This window comes from Necator americanus, chromosome I (genome assembly GCF_031761385.1).
Source record: "Necator americanus strain Aroian chromosome I, whole genome shotgun sequence".
Taxonomy (NCBI): domain Eukaryota; kingdom Metazoa; phylum Nematoda; class Chromadorea; order Rhabditida; family Ancylostomatidae; genus Necator; species Necator americanus.
In genome coordinates, this window is record NC_087371.1 from 23,064,925 (window position 1) to 23,085,730 (window position 20,806).

The window sequence follows — 20,806 nt, forward strand, 5'->3', positions numbered from 1 at the left end:
GGGGGTGGTACGGGTCCAGTTCGAACGAATTAAGTGGATGACGTCACTTCCGGATGAGGTAGAGGAGAAAGTGAACGACTGCTTGAGGGCGAGAAGCAGCCGCCGCGTTTGCGGACTGCGGCGGTCGTGTGTACTGTGTGGTGTACGCTGGTCGTCCGGCCGCCCTCCTCCCCTCACGCACTCTCTCGCCATCGATCGCCACAGCCTGTCGGGTGGACACACGCGGCGACGAGATGGCGACGACGCCATGTGTTCCTTCGGTCGACGAGCATGACCTCACCACCTCAGCCCAGACCCATCGGTGTGACGTCATGGACCAGTTGGCTACCGCTCAGTGTCCTTGCGGAACGACCCCGTTTCTCCCGGATGGCCAGTGTTTGTTCCCGATTTTTCACCAGAATTCTCCCGGCCCATGCATGGCTGCGGTGTTTTCGTCGACTCCCAATTTGCATAATTACTGGTCCTATTGTATATACGGCACTTAGCAATGAGAAAAGCGAAAACAGCGGAGCTTCGATCTGTGCTTGCAAATTTTTATTGGGAAATACATCGAAAATAAGTGACTGTGGCTATACGATCAAGGGGGTCGCTCCATTTCGAATTTCATTCAATCTGCTCGAATCACACCGTCGAGTGGGACGTCTGTATTGCATAGTGGGACATTGTCGACCATCTGTTGTACGAGAGCCAACGCATAGCGATTTGGCATTTGGCCGAAGCGTTTCTGATGGTCGTTCAGCATTCGGTCGTAGTAACCCTGGAAAAAGATGCGAAGAGACAAGAAGTCCGCAAAAAGGAGCAAAACTCACCATTCCATGACCAAGTCTCGCACCATTTTTTGTGAATGCAACTCCAGGCATTAGAATCAAATCGAGTGGTCCTGCATGAATTAAGATTTCTACATTTTCAAGATTTCATTTTACCATGCTACTGCTTGTGAAAAAAAATCTTAAGATATCTGGTTCAGCGAGGGTTCAGCTAAACTTGGAAATGCCGTTACAATGTGAAAATTCGAAATTTACAAACGTTACTGCTCTAAATCAAGAAAAGTTCGAAGGACATTTCTCATTTTTTGGTTCTTAAAGTAATAGCGTTTCATAGAAGTTAACGTGAACCGACACAGAAATTGATTTCATGCCTTATTAAAGGCATCCCCCACGAATCTGAGGTGGTACGGATTTCAGGTGGAGTATTCGTATACGGGATAGTAGATTATGGAGAGGAGGATGATTCCGTCCATTTCTTGCTAATTGGCGTAAAAAACAGCCCGGAAGATGCGACGGTTGCAGAAGGCTGGCGCGCTCCAATCGAACTCGTTGTAGAAAATAGCGCGCCGGGTAGCTCGAAGCCGTATCGTTCAGGCCGTTTTTTACGACAATTAGGAAGAAATGGACGGAATCACCTTCCTCTCCTTAATCTACGATCCCGTATACGAGTACTCCACCTAAAATCCGTACCATCTCAGATTCGTGGGGTGATGCCTTTAAAGCTTTTGAACTCGGAATAAACATTTCCAGTCCATTAGTCCATTAGCGTTTAGTACTAACAGTATGTGGTTAGTGAAGAATTCTTGATCAACTCACAGAGCAATTTGGGGTCTACTCTCCATACTATCTGTCCACTTTTAACATTTTGATGTTTCATTAATTAATTAATTAATTAATTTGATTATTCATCCACTCATGCGCTTAATAACATCGGATAGAACAAGTAAGAAGAAACAAAACAAAGCAGGTAGAAAATATACTAGTGTTTTGAACAGAAATTCAATTTGACAGACGATAAGCAATAAGTGCTTCACATCCCGGCGAAAGTTGCACCAGTTTTGTTTGCAGCAGATGCTTACGCCGCTCGCATCACTCAGGCAGGAGGGAACAAAAAGCGTGGATACGACTGTGAACAAAGCAAGAACAAATGGGTGATAGAAAGTTAGATGAAAGAAAAGAAACATGACGAAACACAGCTGTAGTTTGCATTGAATTTTGTTCAACCCCGCGGGTCGACACATATTTATCAAGGCAGAGGGAAGAGAGAGCGTCAAGAGCATTCGTGGCACACGCATCGCGCACACCAAGGTGAATATCTACATTTTATTTCATTTTCAGTTTCATTTTTACTCTCAAACGTTTGATTTCGCAGAATACAGGGAAGCCGTTTTTGAGTTTGATGCTTGCAAATACATAAATCTGTTAATAGTTCGGAGAAAATACCTCCAAGCTCGTGCAAATCAAAATTTTTCAAGTTATGGAATCAATTTAAAATTAGAAACATTCATTACAATCGAGATAAATGCTCTTTTGAAAGAAATTGGAACTAAAACTAAAAAAAAGAAAACTGAGAATCAATGAGAAAATGGGAACGACGGCACGAAAGACGCTACAACTTTTCTCCACAACGCTCAGAGTGAGGAAGATGTGCTGAGAAAGTGGTTCAAAGCTAGTGTAATGAAGTCATAAAGCTCTAGGCGTCGATAGCTAACGCTTTCACCTCTACATTAATCTTTTTTCCTGAATCGACAACATCACATTTGTTTGCGGCACATGAAATCACCGATAAACTATGATTATTTTCTTTGCATTCATTGCTCCTGCTAATAATATATATTACAGATCATCATACCTGAATCTTCGTATGGTTCCCAGTGATCGTCCAAGCTCGGTTGTCGGATGCCCCAGAGATAGGGTTTCATTCCGGCGAAAGCATCATAGGAGGGAAGTTTGAGCATTCGCATATGGATATTTCCACGTTGGAACTGCAAAAATTCTGTGGAAAATGGATTGTGGAATATTTCACGCAGTTTTTCATTAGCTGGAAGCGGACGAATGAGAGAGTGATTTAGTCAATCGCCTTAGCAAAGAGAAAAAAGAACAGAGTGACTTCTTAGATATGATTTCTCTGTAAATCACAGAACACCAACTCACTGCTCAGTTTCAGCATAAAAGAACCCGAAATAAGAAAGAGTTCACCGAACTGCTGGCTTCTTTCAACGTTTAATACTGAAATTTGAAGGGTGAGCTGGTGTTCTATTTTTAAAGGGGAAAACCTGGACTGTAGTCTCAGCACAATGTAACAGTTAACACTGTACAGTGAAAATAATCAAGTTAAGCGGAATATAGTGGTTTAGCGGTTAGTTTAGTAGCGGCATACAACGCCTTCACACTTTTTTGCTGCGGTAACGTTAGCGGGAAGCCATCGGAGCACCTTGAAATGTTATTATTTTACTTTCTATGCATCAGTCACAGTTTTTTTTTTGTGAGGATTCCGATAATTCCAATCTTTCCAATGTTCTGAGTTCTCAATGCGCACTTTGTACTACAGTCCTAATTTAATTAATTAATCGCATTTAATTAATTGAATTGCATAATTATTGGTGAATGCTATCACGTAATTATTGTAATTACCAGCCGTAGTAATCATGCAAATTGCCTGCGCCGCATATCAGATCTTCAGCTTGATTTCATAATTAATTAATACGAGAAAAATTAGGTGGGAAACGAGGTCTTTCCTATTTTTAGAGAACATCTACAGATCTCGTAGCGTATATACTACCGAGGGGGGTGAAGCGTGCTGTGTCAGCGTGGCGCCTTTTGCCCTCTTTGGGCCAGTCCGCCGATGAGAAGACTAAATAGATCCGAACCGAGCCGTCAAGGACGTTGCGCATCATGTCGACTGTAAATAGTTGTGTTTCCTAATTTTTTTTTACATACACATCTAGTGCATTCAGCAATTGAAGTGGAAACTTTTAACAGTAACCTTTCTCATAATCTCATACCTAGCTGTTATCAATGGAGTTTTTAAAGTGCAGAAGTGAATTCTTCAAACCACTCAGAAAAAAGGACTTGTTTCATTTTTGAAATCTTGTTCTAAGTTTGAGAACGCGATTTCTCCTTCATGCCGCATCCCTACCTCAGGCAAGTCTCTTCCAGCAACAAAAAAAAGGAACGAGTGGCATTTAGAGGTACAACCTAACCTCACAACGAAGGCAATAGTGATTATTTTGAATTAGTCTTCTGTGGGTGCCGTAGGTCTCCACTGAAACTACGCAGCGAGATGAAGCCACGCAAAAGAAATATCCACCACAACCACCTAATTCCTTTCTACAAAGCCACTAACCATTTCTAAAACTCCCATTTGATTTCCCCGGTTAAGAGAAAGCAACCGGATCTTGCATAAGAATATGCAGACGAAGATATATAACTTCGAGGATTTCTACCTGCGGTAAGAACACTTCTTTTCCTTGTTTCAGTGATTCTTCAACGATTTTGTCTGTTTGGATTTCACCAGGTGCATGGGTGTAAATAGAAATTCTTTTTGCATTCTTGAACCATAAGGAAGACAGAACCTGAATGGAATCACAAGGGATTTCAATGCAAAAGCATGCAACACTGCATTGCTGCAACAAATTTCCTTGAAAAAAAAATCACCTTTGCAGTAACAACGGCGCTTTGATTCTCGATATCAGTCGGTGTCACCTGAGCTACAAGATCAGCAATTTCTTTCCGAAGTTTTTTCTTTTCCAGCGAAATTGGATCAGTATTCCATGGTTTTGAAGAAGCCATCTAAAGGAGAAAAAAGTAACGAACGTAGCAGAACTTGAAGAAGGATAGTATAGCAATTCACCAATGAAGAAGCAACAATCTTTGAGGGAAGAAGCCAAGTGCGATTCGGAAGAAGTGAATGCCGAAGAGCAACTTCCATCCTTTCTTAGATAACTCTAGTCATGAGAACTACAAAATAGGAAGTAGATCTTTCAGAGCTAGAACTCCAATCGATATCAAATCTCTAATAGATAATAGTATATTAACGGTTTATAGAATTACAATTTAATATTTAAAAGATGAATTCAAGCCCCAGTGAGTGGGTTATTTTTTTAACGTTGCATTTGCAGGCAGACGATGTTATATACTAATAATAATAACAATAATAATAATAATAATAAATTAATTAACAATTACTTTCTTGAAGCGTACAGTATCTTTCTTTCCATTGAAGTCCATTTCAAGATTAAACTTTTTTCGTCAACAAATTTGAGTCTTTCATGTGTCATACGACTTCAAACCTCGATCCCATCATAATCATTTCTATGTATTTACACACTATAGGGGTTACGCTAATAGTCTGAAACATTAGTGCAGTTTAGTAGGAGAGAAGTGCCAATAAAAGTCCAGTTTAGCGTTTGGAAAAGGGAATTCCGTGGTGGTGATTTGAGTTTTGGACATAAGTAAGCTCGGAAGCATCATATCGTCCTTGACGACGCTGATCTGATAATCGAAACTAATCAACTCAGTTCTCCTCGAATCATTGAAAATGTCGACGTACATCAAATCATCGTCCCAGGTCCTTTGTAGCAGTTAGAAGTGAAAAAGGTGGATCAACGATTGCCACGTGAGTTGAACAGCAACCACAGAGATTTCGATGATTTCGGGAGCATTTTGCGTAATAAAGAATCTTCTTTATTACACAAAATGCTCCTTACTGGGTACAGTTAAACTGCGATTTGAGGAAAAGTGTATAATTTACGATGGTTGTTGCGAATCAGCTCAGTGCCTGAATTCATTGAATACTTTCCAAACAGAGTTCAAACCAGGACAAGTTTATATTGACTGCTTCATGGTTTCTGTCCGCAGATACCCACTTCAGCTTCTGAAAACATTGCGAAAACAGTATCGTAAACAGGTATTGTCAAGGAATTACCGAGCGGACCAAGATTCCGAGTAGTATTCACGAACAGAGAAGGTCCAATCTTCATATACAAACAACGTCCAAGTTTACGTCTAGCAGAAGCTCCAGAACTTTAGCCCGCAAAACTTTGCTTCATCGATTATACCCGATGAAAAATGTACCACTTTTTTCCAACAGCTCAACAACCTCTTGCAGTCCCACTTCTCCAAATACCATAAGGATTCTCAAAAAGCATCCGAAGAATTCTCTAAATTCACAAATTCACATTTCTTTTCTACTGAACTACAAGCCTCTTGTCTCAAAAAAGCGGTGATACCTTTGCTTCTTATTTCGATTAATGGAGTAAAGTTTAAGTAGAGATACGTCAGTTGAAATTTCAAGGTCGAAAACCCACAGCTCTTCCGCGTCAACGTAACACCATCAAACCGCGGTGATCACAAGGAAAATCAAGAATACAAGGTAGTATTCAGAATGTATTTCGATTTTGCTTGTCAACCGATCGTATTTTAGGGACATTCTAGACAACAGTGAATCATCTATATTTCCGACTAATAGTGAGTGTAACAAAGCACAAATCCTGACTATACATTTATACAATATAACTCCATGAGTGAAAAAACGTGTACTTGCACAAAGTAGTCTTTGTTTCAACATTTCACGTCATAGGAGAGATGAATAACAGAAAAGATCGTTGTTAATAGCATATTCATTTTTAATGGTTCATGATTACCGGTGGATAGCGGGAAATGTTGTTGAAGAATATGAAGCAAAAACTATTAAACAACAACACATCGCATGATATTACACAGTCTGTAAACGCTGCAGTTCGTTACTTGACCTGACCATATATAAATAAACACATTACAAAGGCATTCGTCAAGGTTGCTGTTGTGAAGGCGAATCTATCACATCGATCTTATTTCTCAAGCATTCCTTTCTTATTACTCTCTGGATTCCGTTGCGGACGTCGAATTAAATTACAGTTAGTCTAGGAATCACAGTTGAAATATGTAGCCGAAATGACAGTGAAAATATAGTAGTGAAAATCGAAAATTGAGTTCCTGACAGTTTGTGGTTACCTCTTAAAATTAATATGCTTGATGGAACGTTAGCTTATGCATTGAGCACGAAGCAAATCATATCACTAGTAAGGTGAAAAAACTTTGGTGCTCCCCGAAACTTGGCACTACGATTTCAAAGCACTATATGTACTAGCTTGGAACTATTGCTGCTTCAGGTAACATGAAGTGAAGGATAAAATGCGCGGAGTTGATCAATCCCTGTAGGGATGCGCTTACGCGTCCGACATCAATATGGAATTGTTTAAAATTCATTAACGCGGGTGCAGCCTTATGCTGACTTGCGAGAGAGCCAATGGGTCAAATCATTGCCCCCCTTTCCAGTCTCAAACCATTGCAGCCGAACCTCTAACGCGACTATTTAGGTAACATGTACAGTAAAACAGGAACGCTTCCTGATCGTTTCTGTCTCGCTCTCCATCCACAGGAAATCTGAAACGAATTTAAGACCATACGCATGAGTTTCTAACGGTGGAGATTTTGTTTATTGATTCTTAGGGTTGTGTTTCCAAGCGCGACTTTTGTTCTTTGAAAGAACAATTACAGTGAATCACGATGATGAAAACGAAGAACCGAGAAAAGAATACATAAATTATCATGAACCGGTGATATGATGTGCAGAAAAGATCAAAGATCGCAGCAGACAACTAACAAAGGAGAAAATGAGAAGATACCCAGTAGCACCTGTCAAGAAACGTTCTTTCACTTAGAGGGAGTACCGGTGTCACGCACTCAAATCTTGCGTAAAGAGCGGCTTCACCCAATTAAAATCTGCGGGCAGCGGAGGAATTTCCGTAGCTGTTTGTGGATTTGGGACATCCATCAGCCTTAGCCGTAGTTCAATGTTGAGTAAACGATCTGCCGTTGACATCGCGTCGTGACTGCAACGAATAAAACAGGTAGAAAGTAAAGATCTAAAGAATATTGAAAAAAAGAAAGTGAAGGAGCAGATAAGCCGAATGAATCATGAAGTGTACCTCAATGATGTGCTACCAGTGAGATCCATGAGTCCATCCAACCAAGCAGAAAGAACTCTATCGGAAAATGTTGCTCCACTTATAGAACTTCCGTCGTGAAGCACAATTCGAATACATCGCATCGAATGCGCTCCACTTTTCCGCCCCGTCATATCCTCGATGCGTTCCACCGATGCAATGTCTTTGACCGCAACTGAAATAATTCGAAGAATTTTGATGGTGTGATTGATTTCTGACTGACTGATGACTAGCTAAACTTACTTTTACGAACGTTTCCAACGTGAGACACTCCTTCAACATATGGATCAACATCGGTGTCGGTCAGACAGAGCAAATCAGATGCATCCAACTTCCAAAAACAGTACTGATCTGACACAATAAAGGGTGTAGTTACGAAGCAATTTATTGAAAATTGAATCACCTTCGCCTTTATGGGGAGTTTTACCCTTCACCTGACGTCTAAACGTGAATCCTTGCCTTAACGCATTTTTTCTATTGGTTCTAACCAACTGCTCAATGGATGGCTTGAGAAGGTTCCGAAGTTCACTGGAAAAAATTTAGAATGAGACCAGGATTTCTCCAGAAATTGTTTTATGAGACCCATATTTCAAGCAATTTGAAAAAAGTGAAGTAGAAAAACGAAGCGAAGAACTGGATTTCAAAATGGATTTTTTTGTTTTACTACCTGAACTCGCATTACTACAGATAACATTCCGTTTTTGGATTTCAGTCGTTTGTTATTTATTCAGTAACGCTACGCCGGAAGGTAACCAACTGTCGATTTTAAGAAATGGTTATTTGTTCGTATGGTAAATGGTTTTTCTAATCGTTGCAAAATAACGAAGACCAGCGAGGAATTCGTTGAATAGTGATACATAAGAAAACAACATAAGAAAAGCCCAAGAAAAAGAAACGAGGAAGTTGTAGGAAGGAAAAATACTAATGGAAGAACTCGAACAATCGCAATGTTCGCATCCGTCCTGATTCTAATGATAACAAGTGCATGCCCCGATTAAGAGAGTGTCTCAAAGAGAATCGACCAGTCCCAAGGGTAGCCTTTTTGAAACAAAAAAGAAATAAATAAATAATGGCTATAGAATCTTGCAGTTATATTTTAAATAAATCTTTGCATATAAAGCTAAGATGTCACCTTCGTTCTTTGGTGTGGCTTTCTCCTCATCTTCTTTTTCAAGAACTGTGAATAAGCTACGAAACTGGATAAGACTGTAGCAACGAATGGCGTGTTAGTTCAGATAAGTGATGAGATTGACTTCTGTTACGGATGTTTCTAATACGTTAAAAGGTGAAAGTGAACATTTGTGAACCATACTTAAGATTCAAACAATAAATAGTGTGTTTCAAGAAAAAGTAATTTACGACTAGAAAAGAATAAATATTCTTGCAGAATAAATTAAATGTTTGTTAATCCGAATTCTCCAAATCCCATTTCTAAAAAAATAATCTTTCATGAGAATTCTATGAAATTCGACCTGTTTTTCCTCACAGTTACGTTATACACTTCATGTCTGGTGATAATCGTTTTCAGTAAAACAATTCTTATACTGCAACATACCACAAGTGAAGTATCTTGTTTCATAAAGGTTCTAAAATTTAAAAAAAAACGCTCAAAGCTTAAGGTACAGTTAAAGGCCTAAAGGTATGAACTGCAGATACTTTGTTCCTTGGAGGTTGTTTAACGAACATCAGAAGTTTTGCTACTTCTCGCAACAAACGGGGGCTTAAAAAAACACACACATCATATGGGCACTTTCAGTCAGAATGGTGTAAAGTCACGCGATCCGAGCGACTGTTTCGATGCAGTCCAGATCATAAGTGCGACATTGAGGAGCCAGACACTCCTCAGGTGAAGTGGTATAGCTCATGGGATGCAGCTGAAGAGAAAAGGGTCCCTTCGCCAACCGTCCAAAAGTGGGAAGGATCCTTTCGCCAACCGTTCAAAAGTGAAGGAGATCAGAGCATTAGATCCGACTAACGCATCCACGGTCCAGATGTCTATTATCGGGTTGTTCATTTCAGAACACCAAACAATTTTAAGTTAGGATGGTACAGTGTCATGCTTTTTTCTTTCAACTGGTCACTCAGAGGTGTTATCCTGCAGAGACTAATTGTAGGAAAAATGTCAGTGACACCGAAAATATGAAAAGGAGACCTGTAGAGGTGAATGGGAGACTCTAAAAATTTTTCGATCTCAGGAAATGAAAGAATGAAAATCTAGCAATAGAAGAGGTAATTTCTAAGAGGGCACAATGCGCAAAAGAGTTGTGAACACTCCTGACTTTAGACAGTTCAGGAAAATATCAAAACGCACCCAACCACTTCGCTGCTCAGCTGATTATTTTCTTTCTCTATTAGCTCCCGTTTCCACAGCTCCTTCATTTTCCAATAAGGAAGGGAAAGCAGAAGTTCCTCAAGTGTAGTCAGGTTGGCTGGTCGATTGTTAGCAGCACGTCGTAGTTGTTCATGAACAACGTTGGCAACCTGAGGGAAAGTGATGCAAATGAATTTATAAAGGAAAAAACGAAAAAAAAAACACCTTTTCATGCTCATCCTGCGATGCGTGCATCTCCCGCCAGGTACGATGGAAAAGCTGTACTGTGACAGCAAAAAGGGAGTTGAAAGATGAGTCGCAGCGAAATAATAGCTCGATCAACTTTTCCACACATTCTTCTTCTACAAAAACGTAAGTTCTTGCTAATCCCACCTAATACGTTTGTAGTGTATTTTCAAAGCCATTAAATTAACCCAGTAGAAGTTATGCAAAAAACTGACACAGAGGTAGATCTTACCGGTAGGAATAACTCCGAGAACGGCAGCGACGATGGAGATACAGTGCATCCAGACGGGGACCAACTGCCAAGCGGCTGTGCTGGTGCGCATCGAATTTTCTGATACCAGCTGAAAAGACCCTTTAATTGTAACGGTACCCTTTCATTCGCGGTAGCGAAAACACAAATCTTCTCATTCGCCTTATCCTTGCATTTTTTTTTCCTCGCGTTCACGTTTACTTCTTCCGCTGAACTTCACAGCTTTCCTGTCCTTTACTAAAAAATTTTCGAGCCGCTTACGTAACTACACCCGACTTCAGGACGTTTTGACGGTAGATATAAAGAGCTAGAGCGAAAACAAGAACATATAGAACGACTTGAAGAGAAGAAGAGTAATTGTCACTTTTTTGATTTCGAAATGAATAAACCGTCACTCAGCTGACCGTTCATTGAAAATGGTAGTGGTTTGTGGGTGATGATAATGACTAGGTAAGCATAAACAGTTACAGATAGCGTAGTTCATTTCCTAAATTCTACCCAACCACGCTGTCTTAGAATGGATGTTCTTCAGAAAACAGTAAAAAAAGTTTCAGTGGCATCATTCCATCCAAAACCTTGCAAAACAAACGATGTTATGGACTATGCGAGAAAAAACAATTACCTTTCATTGCATAGGTACAAGAATTCTCGTGCGGCAGCAGGTTATCCCTAATTGCTTCCGATCAGCAAAATTAAAACGTTTGAATGCAAAACGCTATTAATTTAGGCAACTGATATGGCCGCGGTCCGCGACGACATTCCTAAAGAAGATCAAGCAGATAAGAAGCCTCAAGATGACGAGAAACCCAAAATTGACCCGGCAAAGGATGAAAACCGCGTTGAAGCCAATGCTGACAAAAATGGGACAGGTGAAAAAGCGGAAGCAAAAAGGACGCCAGTAGAAGGTGAAAACGAGGAGAAAAAGAAAGTAAAGGATAAACCAAAGGAGAAGGACGTACATGTACTTGGCAAGAATGCGTACGTTTTCTGCCGTAAATCGTTAGAACTGTGGCAATTAATTTAATCACAGTAATAAAAGAATGAATTAAGTGATGGTAGAGAAAAACAAAGAACCATAGTCTTCAAAGTTCCATCAGAGAGAAAACCCGTCTGGAGTGACATTAAAATACAAAATCCCACCAGCGATCGTAAAACATTCAAAGTAAGCGAAGTTTTTTCTATAATTTATTTCATAAATGATAACAACGATCACTTGAGATATTGTTAGGACTAAAGGGATTACAAAAACCGGTCAATTTTGTAGCTCAGCATTCTTCTTGAGAATAGTGCTTAAGCGATCCAAAGCGCTTGTCCTAGCAAACCTAAGATGAAGAAGTATTTTAAGGTAAAATGCACTTCAGCCGAATATTTCCGCGTACAGCCTCCGTTTGGCTTCATCAAACCTATGGACACGGCGAGGATTCGAGTCTGGTTCCAGGTGAACTCAAATGCACTTAAAGCTACGCAAGACAGCGACAGCGTACTCCGAGATTGACGGTGTTAGGGTCCCGTAAGGAATGGATGGGTTTAGGGGTATAGCTTACGATAGTTTACGAGCAAGAGAGGTCGTACTCAATGCCCACTAATAACAAACAAAAAAGCGTGTGAAAAGGCCTTACTTGCACCTGCGTCCCCAACGATGCAGCTTAGAACGATGGAAATCCGGCACAACGTGTCTGCGGATGTGCAGGTTGGGGAGCTTCCTCAACAAAGTGTCAATGGAAATGTTTTTAGAACAGGAACGGAGTTCCAACAGATGGAAGAAGACACTATTTTGCCGTGTATTTTATGTCAGCGCCAGACGGAAAGAAAACGATCAAAGATTTATGGCACAAAAACGCAAGGCAGGAGGGTCAGCTATGATATGCTCATTTTCTGCATAACTAACAAATTGGGAATTGAACATTCTTGCTATTTTTCAGGTATCTGTCGCATAAATGCTGTCTTCGAAAGAATTGGAGACCACTCTCCAGAAGCTAGATCTGCTGATTGCAAAACTTCAAAAGAACCAGATAAATAGAAGTATAGATACATGATAGTTTGAACGTAAAAAGTCGCTAACTTTATTTCTTCAACACATCGGTTTATTCACATTACCATTGTAAATGCTGTCTGCGTTCTAAGGAATAAATGCAAAGATTATTTGCGCAAGCAATTCCTACCATTCCAATTCGAATCACGAACTCAGTTTGAACATTTTCATACTAGACCCTCGTATTTCTCAGTATGGCACTACGAGGTTGGTGCAAAATTTTTGTTTGAATTTGAATTTTAAATTTTCGGATCTCCGTACCCTGCGGACCGACCGCAGCATGCACGTTATCTTTACTACAGAAGTCACAAGAAGATCGCTCAAGAATCTTATGGCTTACGAGATTCCTTAAGACAAAAATAGCGCAGAAGTAGTGGAAACAAAATCTGCTCTAAAAAGTTTTCTAAAAAGAAATTGTTCTGCTTAGGAAACTTCTAATGCATTCAGGAACATAAGCCAAGCAAATATTAGTAGGGAGTTTCCAGAAAGAAAAAGTATACGGCACTAGCAGAAAGGGAGAGGTGTAATTTTCAAAGACAAAAATGATCTAAAGTTAAACACGAGTTGTTCTATGCAGTCTAAAAATCCAAAAATCTAATCTGTGTCTTCTCATAACTAGAACGCTCTCAACCCATGTACATATTTTATACAGCAGTTCAGTTATTTCCGGTAAAATGCTATAATCTCATAAGTTTTTGAATGTGCATAGGAGGAGCAAAATATTCCACAAAAATCCCCAAACGGGGCTGAAAAGAAGATCAAATTCAAAATACGGTCATTGCAGTAGGCTTAAAGACCATGTATGTCATACTTATGTCTTTCAATTTTGATCCCCGACGAACACACAGATGATAACTTCCTGTACAATGAGCGTTGCGTAGGAATAAAACCGAATACGAGATCTCTGCTGGCTACAATATACTGCAATAAATACATATACAGTACATACACAAATGTTAATGTGTCAGAAAAATTCAAAATCGGAGAAGAAGCTAAAGAACAAAAGAAAAAAACGAGATGACCACTGCTCCGGCCAAAACTAACCTGCTGATCATTTTCATTTCTCTGGAAAATGCAGCGTTTACCCCCTAACACTCTCCTCTTTCAAGCGCTATTGAGTTTCAACAACTTCAAGCGCTATTGATTTTGAAACGCACATAATCGCCATCTATAATACAGGAATAAAAAGTAACAATGATTCACTTACAATTCTTAAGTCTTCACAATTTTGTTCAGCATATGTGGAGAACGTGTCGATAGCAAGCTTCCCCAGTGGTGACGCCAGCAATTGTTCTGCCCAGCTTTTCAGTCGCTCTTCGCCTGTTGCAGAAGCACGAACAACTTCTCGAGCCTAAGAAATCAAAAACGAAGTAAGCAACAGAATTTTGTGGGCAAAATGTAGAAAAGTTGACTAAGCACTTACGAGAAGTGCATCCACATCGGTCTCCGTTGTAGGGATTCCCAGTACCTTAGTGCTCTCAGCAATCAATAAGCGTTGTAGTGGAACGAGTTGATTCAAAAGTGAAGCATTTCGTCCACGACCCTCTCTTAGAACACTTCCACTGATTGCAGCACGAAAAGGCATAGAGGCAAAGTGCTGGAGAACACATTCTTGAGAACGAAACTTCAGTATGAGAACTTCTGTTGTGAGTTTTGCTCTGTATAGTAAGGATCTTAATTAAAAAGCTTTTGCAGATAAAGAGGAGGAGGAACAAGGTTTTTCTCAAGTCGGTGGTGGTAAAGACAAGAAACTCAATGGACGTGCACTTACTCAGTGTACAGTAATGTTACTGAAGTTGCTATGATGCCCACTTGCTTCGTCAGCCAAGTTTTCCACGCATTCTTTTTGTAACAGCACCTATCTTGAATATACCTTTACAATTTGCTCACGAGCAGAAGGATCGCTCTTGTCGTGCAACGCATTCATGAGAGACAAGGCAGCTAGAGCTACGCGTTCGTCCGATTTCTCGAGATGACGGATGAGAGACTGTGCAGGCACCTCTTCAAGAACGGCGAAGCGGATGCTGGCGCTGCAGTTATTACTAGTAAATAGGCGATTTGCACGACAATTTCAAGATTATCGACCGACAATCATGTCGCAAATAAAGACACACCTATCACTATTCAGAAGGTTCTCAATCATACGCAGAGCAATCAGTACCACGTTCGAATCCTCTCGCTTTGCTCTTCCTAAAAAAAATCCAAAACTGAGATATCCGCACAAACATTATGTGGGTGTCTAGATTTCATGGAAAAATACTTTCCAGTAACAAGTGTGGCCAGTTTGCTAACAAGAGTTGCGGAAGCAGAGCTCCAGCCGACTCCTTGGACTGAGAGGTCTAGCATAGAACAGATTGAACGAAGGCAAAGATTAAGAGAAGATTGGCTGCTGAATTTTCAGACGTCAACGCTAAAAAGAAACCGAACGACAAATTGTAGTATTTTCAACAACATACCTCTCAATTCTTTCATCAGCCAAAAGATCATATAACAGTTGAATCTTTGAAAGAGAGTAAAAATAAGCAACGAAGCAGGGATCCTGCAACAAATTTGTCAAAAACTGCAGTATTCCTAGTATTCTTACTGTTCTAATCAGAGAAGAACTTGAAAGCCGAACATCAGATCCAAGAATGAAGTATAGCTAGTTCAGGTGATATTAGTTAAAATGTTACCGAAGAAAAAGCATCAAGTGTGATTAAGGCCGATTCGACATTCTCAAAATCATGTCGATTCATTATAGCAGTACTGAGTTGTTCCACGTAGTGATTCTAAATTCTCGCTAATTCTTCTCATATCCAAGATGGAAAACACACTATGATCTACTTACAGGAGCAGCAGTGACAGTAAGCATGAATCCATGACTAATTCGATGGAGATTACTCGAAGTAAGGAATGCTTTCGGTTCTTCGAATATTAACCCATAGCTTTCGCTAGAAGGAAGCTTTAGTTCGTGCACAACATGCTTTATCACCTCATTCACGTCACCCGACTAAAATTCATATACAACTTGGTAGCTAGAATTAAGAAACAGCAGGTAATAGCTGCTCCTGTAAAAATGAAACAGAATAGTACTGAAATTTGCAATAAATCACCTTCTTGTCAATAACGATGAATGCAGACATTGGTCCATTGGCTTCGAGCACAACGTTAGAGTTCCACCTGTTGATAAGCTCATCCACTATAACCGCACCCTAAAAAAGGTTAAAAAAAATACCGAAATCATTGTTTTTCAGCAACATGACCCTTTTCCGTGAATTCTCACACATTTTTGTAAGTGAGACCGCCAGAATGCATGAACACACTCAAATAACTCAGCGATTTCAATCAACAGAAGCAGTTTAGCCTACTCACAAAGAATTTCTTCAGCCCACTTCTTACTTCTATTCATATTGGTCATATTCTGCTTGCATCATCTAGAAAGAAAAAAGTCACTGTGAAATTCGCGTTTCACGGTGAGACTGCATATCAGCAATATCTTTAAAAGTTGGGCACTCACATGTAACTTCGTTGTTACAACAAATCTTATTGGTGCTTGGAAATTTAACGGCATCCTCCCACGAATCTGGGGTGGTACGGGTTTCATGTGGGTTATGCCTATAAGGGGTTGTAAATTATGGGGAGGAGGGTGATTCCGTCCATTTCTTCTTAATTGCCGTAAAAAACGGCTCGGTAGATGCGGCGCCGCACAAGGCTGACGCGCTCCAATCGAACTCGTTGTGGAAAGTAGCGACCCGGAACGCTCGAAGCGTCCGGGGTCACGAGAACATCTATTAACAATAATTCTAGAAGTAAATGGCATGCAAAAATACTACCAGTCATAAATATACTCAGTTATTTTTGTCGAGATATGTCGCAGTCTCTCGTACTCTAGATACAAGTGATTTACGATTGATTTGTGCACGAATTAGAAAAACTGTTCGCTGTCTATGTGTAGCAAACGTCCACAAATTCTTCGCTGAAAGAGATACAGGCCTATAGGAACGAAACGGAAGTTTCCACAGTAGGTTCAAAAACTCAGGAGCTCTGCGCTTCGTTCCGCTATCGAGTCCAGCCGAAAGGTGAACCTGAGCTTTTGATAGGCCGTAAATGAAGTTTTATGCAGTGGAAAAATCCAAAAAAAACCAAGGAATCTTGTTTCTAAAAAGCGCTTAACAAAAAGATGGAAATAAGAACTGTGCGTGCTCTGCGCACAAAAAACTCCCCCACCCCACAAACAATTCACGTGTTGAGAGAAGTAGGTCTCACTAACAGCTATTAGCAGTAGTACTATCAGTAGCCTACTCGGAAACCCTTTACAAACCTCAATAGAGTAACAGAAAAGTAGTGACAGCTCTTAATACCTTCTAAAGCGAATTCTGTGTTAAAAAATCACAACAAAGGGTAGATCAACCCTAAATTTGAGCGCAAAATGTGAACGTGAACGCATACAGATGCGGGGACAATGCAAATACGAAGATTTGTGTTTTCGTAACTTTCAGTGAGAGGGTACCGCCAGAATCGCAGGGTTCAGGGATTTGAACCAAAACAATTTTCACGTCTCTGCGAGCTATCAGCTTACCAAACCATCGAAGCGTCAATATTCAGCAAATTTTCCATTCACGTACTTACATAAAAACATGCTATAAGAAAAAACGACAGAGCAGGAAAGTAAAAAAAAAGAAGTCTTTGAACTTCCCACGTTTACCTTTGTCTTTACTTGAATAAAGTAAAAACTGACGAACTAATGTTTCGTTAGTGATGCTTAAGTATTTCCTAACAAATAGATAGCCATCTGTCTGTGCAAGCAGACAGAAATTACAGAATAGGAAATCCGAAAGCAACTGCACAGATGCTAGGAATTACAACAAAGAAGTGGCTCGCCTCTCATGAGAATGAATAAGATTAATGCTTGAAGAGGAACTAACTCCGAAATTGGGAAAAAAACAACTATAAAACGAGGAAGAAAGAGAACTGAAGAGAGGTCAGTGAGACATGATGATTGTGCACCAGATTATCTAAAACAAAAGTAAAAAAAAAAAACTGGTAAGAACACGACCACGCACCTACCTTGACAACATGATCAGGCAATTTCGTATCCACAGGATTTAGTGCCTTTACCGGTGTATGGAAGGACATCTAAACTTATTCAGATAGTAACCTACGAAGCACTCCTATGCCTTGACAACGTAATTGTTTTGAGCACAAACACACGTATTCACAAACAGTTATGAAGAGTAATTCAATACTTTATTGCCCATCTCTGAAAATGCGATGAACTAATCTCAATATACAAACGCATCATTCCAATTTCGAAAACTTAAAAAGAAAAATGAAAACAAAATCACATTTGCGCTCAATGGAGCAGGTGCAAACAATCCATACAAATTAGCAGAATATGAAACCGAAGCTGTACCGCAATTACAGGGATGTATTATTTATTGCTGAGATGTGCGGAACGCGTGAAAACAAATTTTTGCACATCTCAATGAATCAAGTAGAGCATGAAACAGCTTTAAAAATAAATCTTCGAAGCTAGAAAGGATAAGGCGGAAGAAGGAACACGCGGTGTAGGGGGTTCGGTGCAGAGAAAAAAGACACACAACCTATGGTAATCGCAAAGTTAATGAGGGACCGAAGTGACACTCGTAAAGAGCGCGATCTTTCATAACCCAAACAATAAAGAATGCAGATGGGAATAGTTATACATTTAGGCAACATAGATAAAATATAGCATTATTTAAAATGAACAAATATGCTACCGAGAAAAAAAAAACACATACAGGGAACAATGGCTGATAACCTAAATTCGCCAATTTAGGACAGAAAAAGAGGAGCAATCGCAAATACACGCAGTTCTCCGTATATACAACAGGTGGTCTGTCACGCACGGAGCAACAAATCAAATCACGTTTACATGAAAGGAAGAATAAAGGAACCGCGACAGACTTTCGAGGTTCGAAGTGAGCGTATGGACAAGAGTCGGGAAGTACAGATAGACGGAAAGCAGAGAAGACCCAGAACAATTTAGGCAGGTGCCGCGTTGCGTGCTACTTTTGGGCTAGCTGTCCTGTAGGGGGTTGCTTTCTTCTGCGCCTGCGGAAGCAGCAACATTTCACCTCGCCAGACTGCTCATCTTGGCGATGCATATCTCCGCCTCGACCACCTCCTGCGTCGTCGCCCACTTCACCAGTATTCGAATTGATCACCTGTAAAAGTTTTTCACTTAAATTTGTCAGTTGCATAAAACATAAAACGAATCGCAACAGAATAACACAAGACACGACTTCAAAGAAGTTGTCTAGTAATATCGTTAAATAGCTTCTCTACGAGCAAACTTCTAAATCTATTCTACGGCTGATTAAGAGACTCAAAGACCAGAACGATATGGTCTAAACGGACACGAGGTAACGTTCCGATGGATGGTCTCTACAGACTTTATTTATAGATGTTAAATGCCAAAAACTGCATTGCAGAAAAGTATCCACTGAGGGGGGTGTGGACCGCATTGAGCTAATGTGGGTCCGAAATAGCAGCCTAGTGACTTACTGAGATCACAAGCGACAGCGTTTATTTCCAATTAAAATGTTACAAATTATTCGAATATCAATCCTACTTTTTCTCAGAGGTAGAATGATATTTCCAACTCACGTAAAAAGCCCAACATCAGATGGACTAGCGCATTCAATACTGGCGCCGGTCTCCTCCCAAAGATTCTTATGATTCTATGAAAGATGCTTTAAGATGCTACAAGAAAGCGCAGCCCAGCTTCTCTCTTTCTTACTCCCTTTGCGCTAGCCTTTCGATCAACTGTATGGTGCAACCTCAAAACACATCTTCTTGAAAGTACGTTCAGCTACTGAAGTACTAACAGGCCAAATTGCGGTCTGTCGCACCAACGACTGCATCCAGGCAAGATAAGCCTCTATCAGACTGGCTTTTGATATATTGTTCTGTGCAAATTTTTAGTTTTGAAGTGCATATAAGGACTTTAAGGAGCTTTTCCTATCAAAAATGTCAGACGAACATAGCAGAGTTGTTACCTATTTGGATCTGAAAGTCAGCGTTGTCGTATTTGAGCAGTATTTCTCGTTGCGTTATAAGCGGAATGGATACATGTTATTAATGCCTCCTTTCGACGGTACCAGGAGCAAAAGCGTTCGTCAACTTTTTCTGGTGAGGCAATGGACACATCCTAACCATACTCTTCAAAGATGGCACATTTTATAGGGTAAACATGGTTTCCAATTCGGTAACAACAGTCAAGACGAAAAGCCATTCTGGAGATAAAAGGAACCAATTTGAATCAATTTATAAGTTATTTTCACATATTTTGATCATTTATTTAATACTCTGAAAAAACGAATCGGTCCAAACCTTAGCCTGATCTACCATAATCCAACTTATGAACAAATCAATAAAATCAAAACGTGATTTCTTTTTTATTTATTGAATACTACACATTACTGAATAACACAATTAGTCGAAATTTTCACATAAGCAACTTTGAATAGACCGTAAAGAAGGCATTTCTTCAACGAGGTAAAAATTGCAAAAACGACACTTAGGACCAGTTGCTAATAAAAGGAATCCTTCCTAAAATGGAATCAGCAGTATTGCCGATCATATCGAGATTAACGATCATGGGAGATTTTTGGCTCTTATGCTTATAGGAAAATCGGAGCTTTAAGCTTTAGCGGGCGCTACTATGATGATCATGTCGTAAGAGAATAGAACTCGCATCAACTCACTATCTTCCTTTTTCCAGTCGCATTAAGCATTCAAACTGACTAGAAAGGAAGAAGATAGTCCCTCCGCTATGCTAACCATGAATATGGTAATGATGTACGAAAACAAAAACATGTGCAACATTTAATGCGAAGATTAAAATCTTCTGTTGCACATGTTTTTGTTTCCGTACATCATTACATCGTAACGACAAACGGTTCCTTCAAAAAAAACAAAATAAAATATACAGCCATATTCGTGTCCATCGATGAACAATACTACAAAGTAATCGTTAGAAGAAAAAAGAAAACATACCTGCGTAGATCCAAAGGGATGTGTGGAGGCGTGATTAGGTTTGAGAGCATCCGTTCGCTCTGAAAGTACTGCACCAATGGAAGATGCTTTCGTAAGCACAAAAGTATGGTCGATAAGCACAGAAAGAACAAACCTCTTTTACTATCCTTGGTTTCACCAGTGTGTAACGACCCGGAAGGTGTAGACTACAAC

The 20,806-nt window shown here is 40.0% G+C and overlaps 4 protein-coding genes across 11 annotated transcripts in view; 1 reads left to right on the forward strand and 3 right to left on the reverse strand.

The window, feature by feature from the left end:
• Positions 1-43: 43 nt before the first annotated feature.
• On the reverse strand, positions 44-313 carry RB195_006575 (uncharacterized protein; the record flags this gene model as incomplete). The annotated part of the gene is made up of 1 exon (XM_064179736.1): positions 44-313. The coding sequence occupies one exon, from the start codon at positions 311-313 to the stop codon at positions 44-46; it is 270 nt and encodes an 89-aa protein (XP_064036669.1).
• Positions 314-607: 294 nt separating this feature from the next.
• Positions 608-4,698, reverse strand: RB195_006576 (uncharacterized protein; the record flags this gene model as incomplete). Its single annotated transcript, XM_064179737.1, has 6 exons — positions 608-757; positions 810-880; positions 2,620-2,752; positions 4,214-4,342; positions 4,425-4,559; positions 4,621-4,698. The coding sequence occupies 6 exons, from the start codon at positions 4,696-4,698 to the stop codon at positions 608-610; spliced, it is 696 nt and encodes a 231-aa protein (XP_064036670.1).
• A 910-nt stretch (positions 4,699-5,608) lies between these two features.
• Positions 5,609-20,806, reverse strand: part of RB195_006577 (uncharacterized protein) — a gene marked incomplete at both ends in the record, with an annotated part of 28,533 nt that continues 13,335 nt past the window's right edge. The window contains 23 exons of one of the 7 annotated variants that reach the window (XM_064179741.1): positions 5,609-5,643; positions 5,844-5,929; positions 5,999-6,080; positions 7,494-7,642; positions 7,739-7,931; positions 8,000-8,107; positions 8,160-8,284; positions 10,068-10,237; positions 10,293-10,429; positions 10,546-10,654; positions 13,803-13,946; positions 14,019-14,192; positions 14,469-14,625; positions 14,710-14,781; positions 14,856-14,984; positions 15,052-15,134; positions 15,268-15,363; positions 15,423-15,584; positions 15,688-15,786; positions 17,642-17,710; positions 18,691-18,780; positions 20,615-20,673; positions 20,748-20,799. In XM_064179741.1, the coding sequence (XP_064036671.1) occupies positions 5,609-5,643; positions 5,844-5,929; positions 5,999-6,080; positions 7,494-7,642; positions 7,739-7,931; positions 8,000-8,107; positions 8,160-8,284; positions 10,068-10,237; positions 10,293-10,429; positions 10,546-10,654; positions 13,803-13,946; positions 14,019-14,192; positions 14,469-14,625; positions 14,710-14,781; positions 14,856-14,984; positions 15,052-15,134; positions 15,268-15,363; positions 15,423-15,584; positions 15,688-15,786; positions 17,642-17,710; positions 18,691-18,780; positions 20,615-20,673; positions 20,748-20,799 (2,580 nt within the window). Of the gene's footprint in view, positions 5,644-5,703; positions 5,775-5,827; positions 5,930-5,998; positions 6,081-7,485; positions 7,643-7,738; positions 7,932-7,999; positions 8,108-8,159; positions 8,285-10,067; positions 10,238-10,292; positions 10,430-10,545; positions 10,655-13,272; positions 13,342-13,802; positions 13,947-14,018; positions 14,193-14,468; positions 14,626-14,709; positions 14,782-14,855; positions 14,985-15,051; positions 15,135-15,267; positions 15,364-15,422; positions 15,585-15,687; positions 15,787-17,641; positions 17,711-18,621; positions 18,781-20,614; positions 20,674-20,747; positions 20,800-20,806 lie in introns of those variants that run through there. The other 6 variants (XM_064179744.1, XM_064179743.1, XM_064179739.1 and 3 more) reach the window with 6 other exon arrangements.
• RB195_006578 (uncharacterized protein) lies at positions 11,154-12,583 on the forward strand (the record flags this gene model as incomplete). Of its 2 annotated transcripts, none has more annotated exons than XM_064179745.1 (6): positions 11,154-11,225; positions 11,291-11,541; positions 11,614-11,725; positions 11,909-12,001; positions 12,298-12,415; positions 12,486-12,583. In XM_064179745.1, 6 exons carry the CDS (start codon positions 11,154-11,156, stop codon positions 12,581-12,583), a joined length of 744 nt encoding a protein of 247 aa, XP_064036675.1. The 2 variants fall into 2 exon arrangements, with proteins under 2 accessions (XP_064036675.1, XP_064036676.1); XM_064179746.1 differs by having other exon boundaries at positions 11,166-11,225.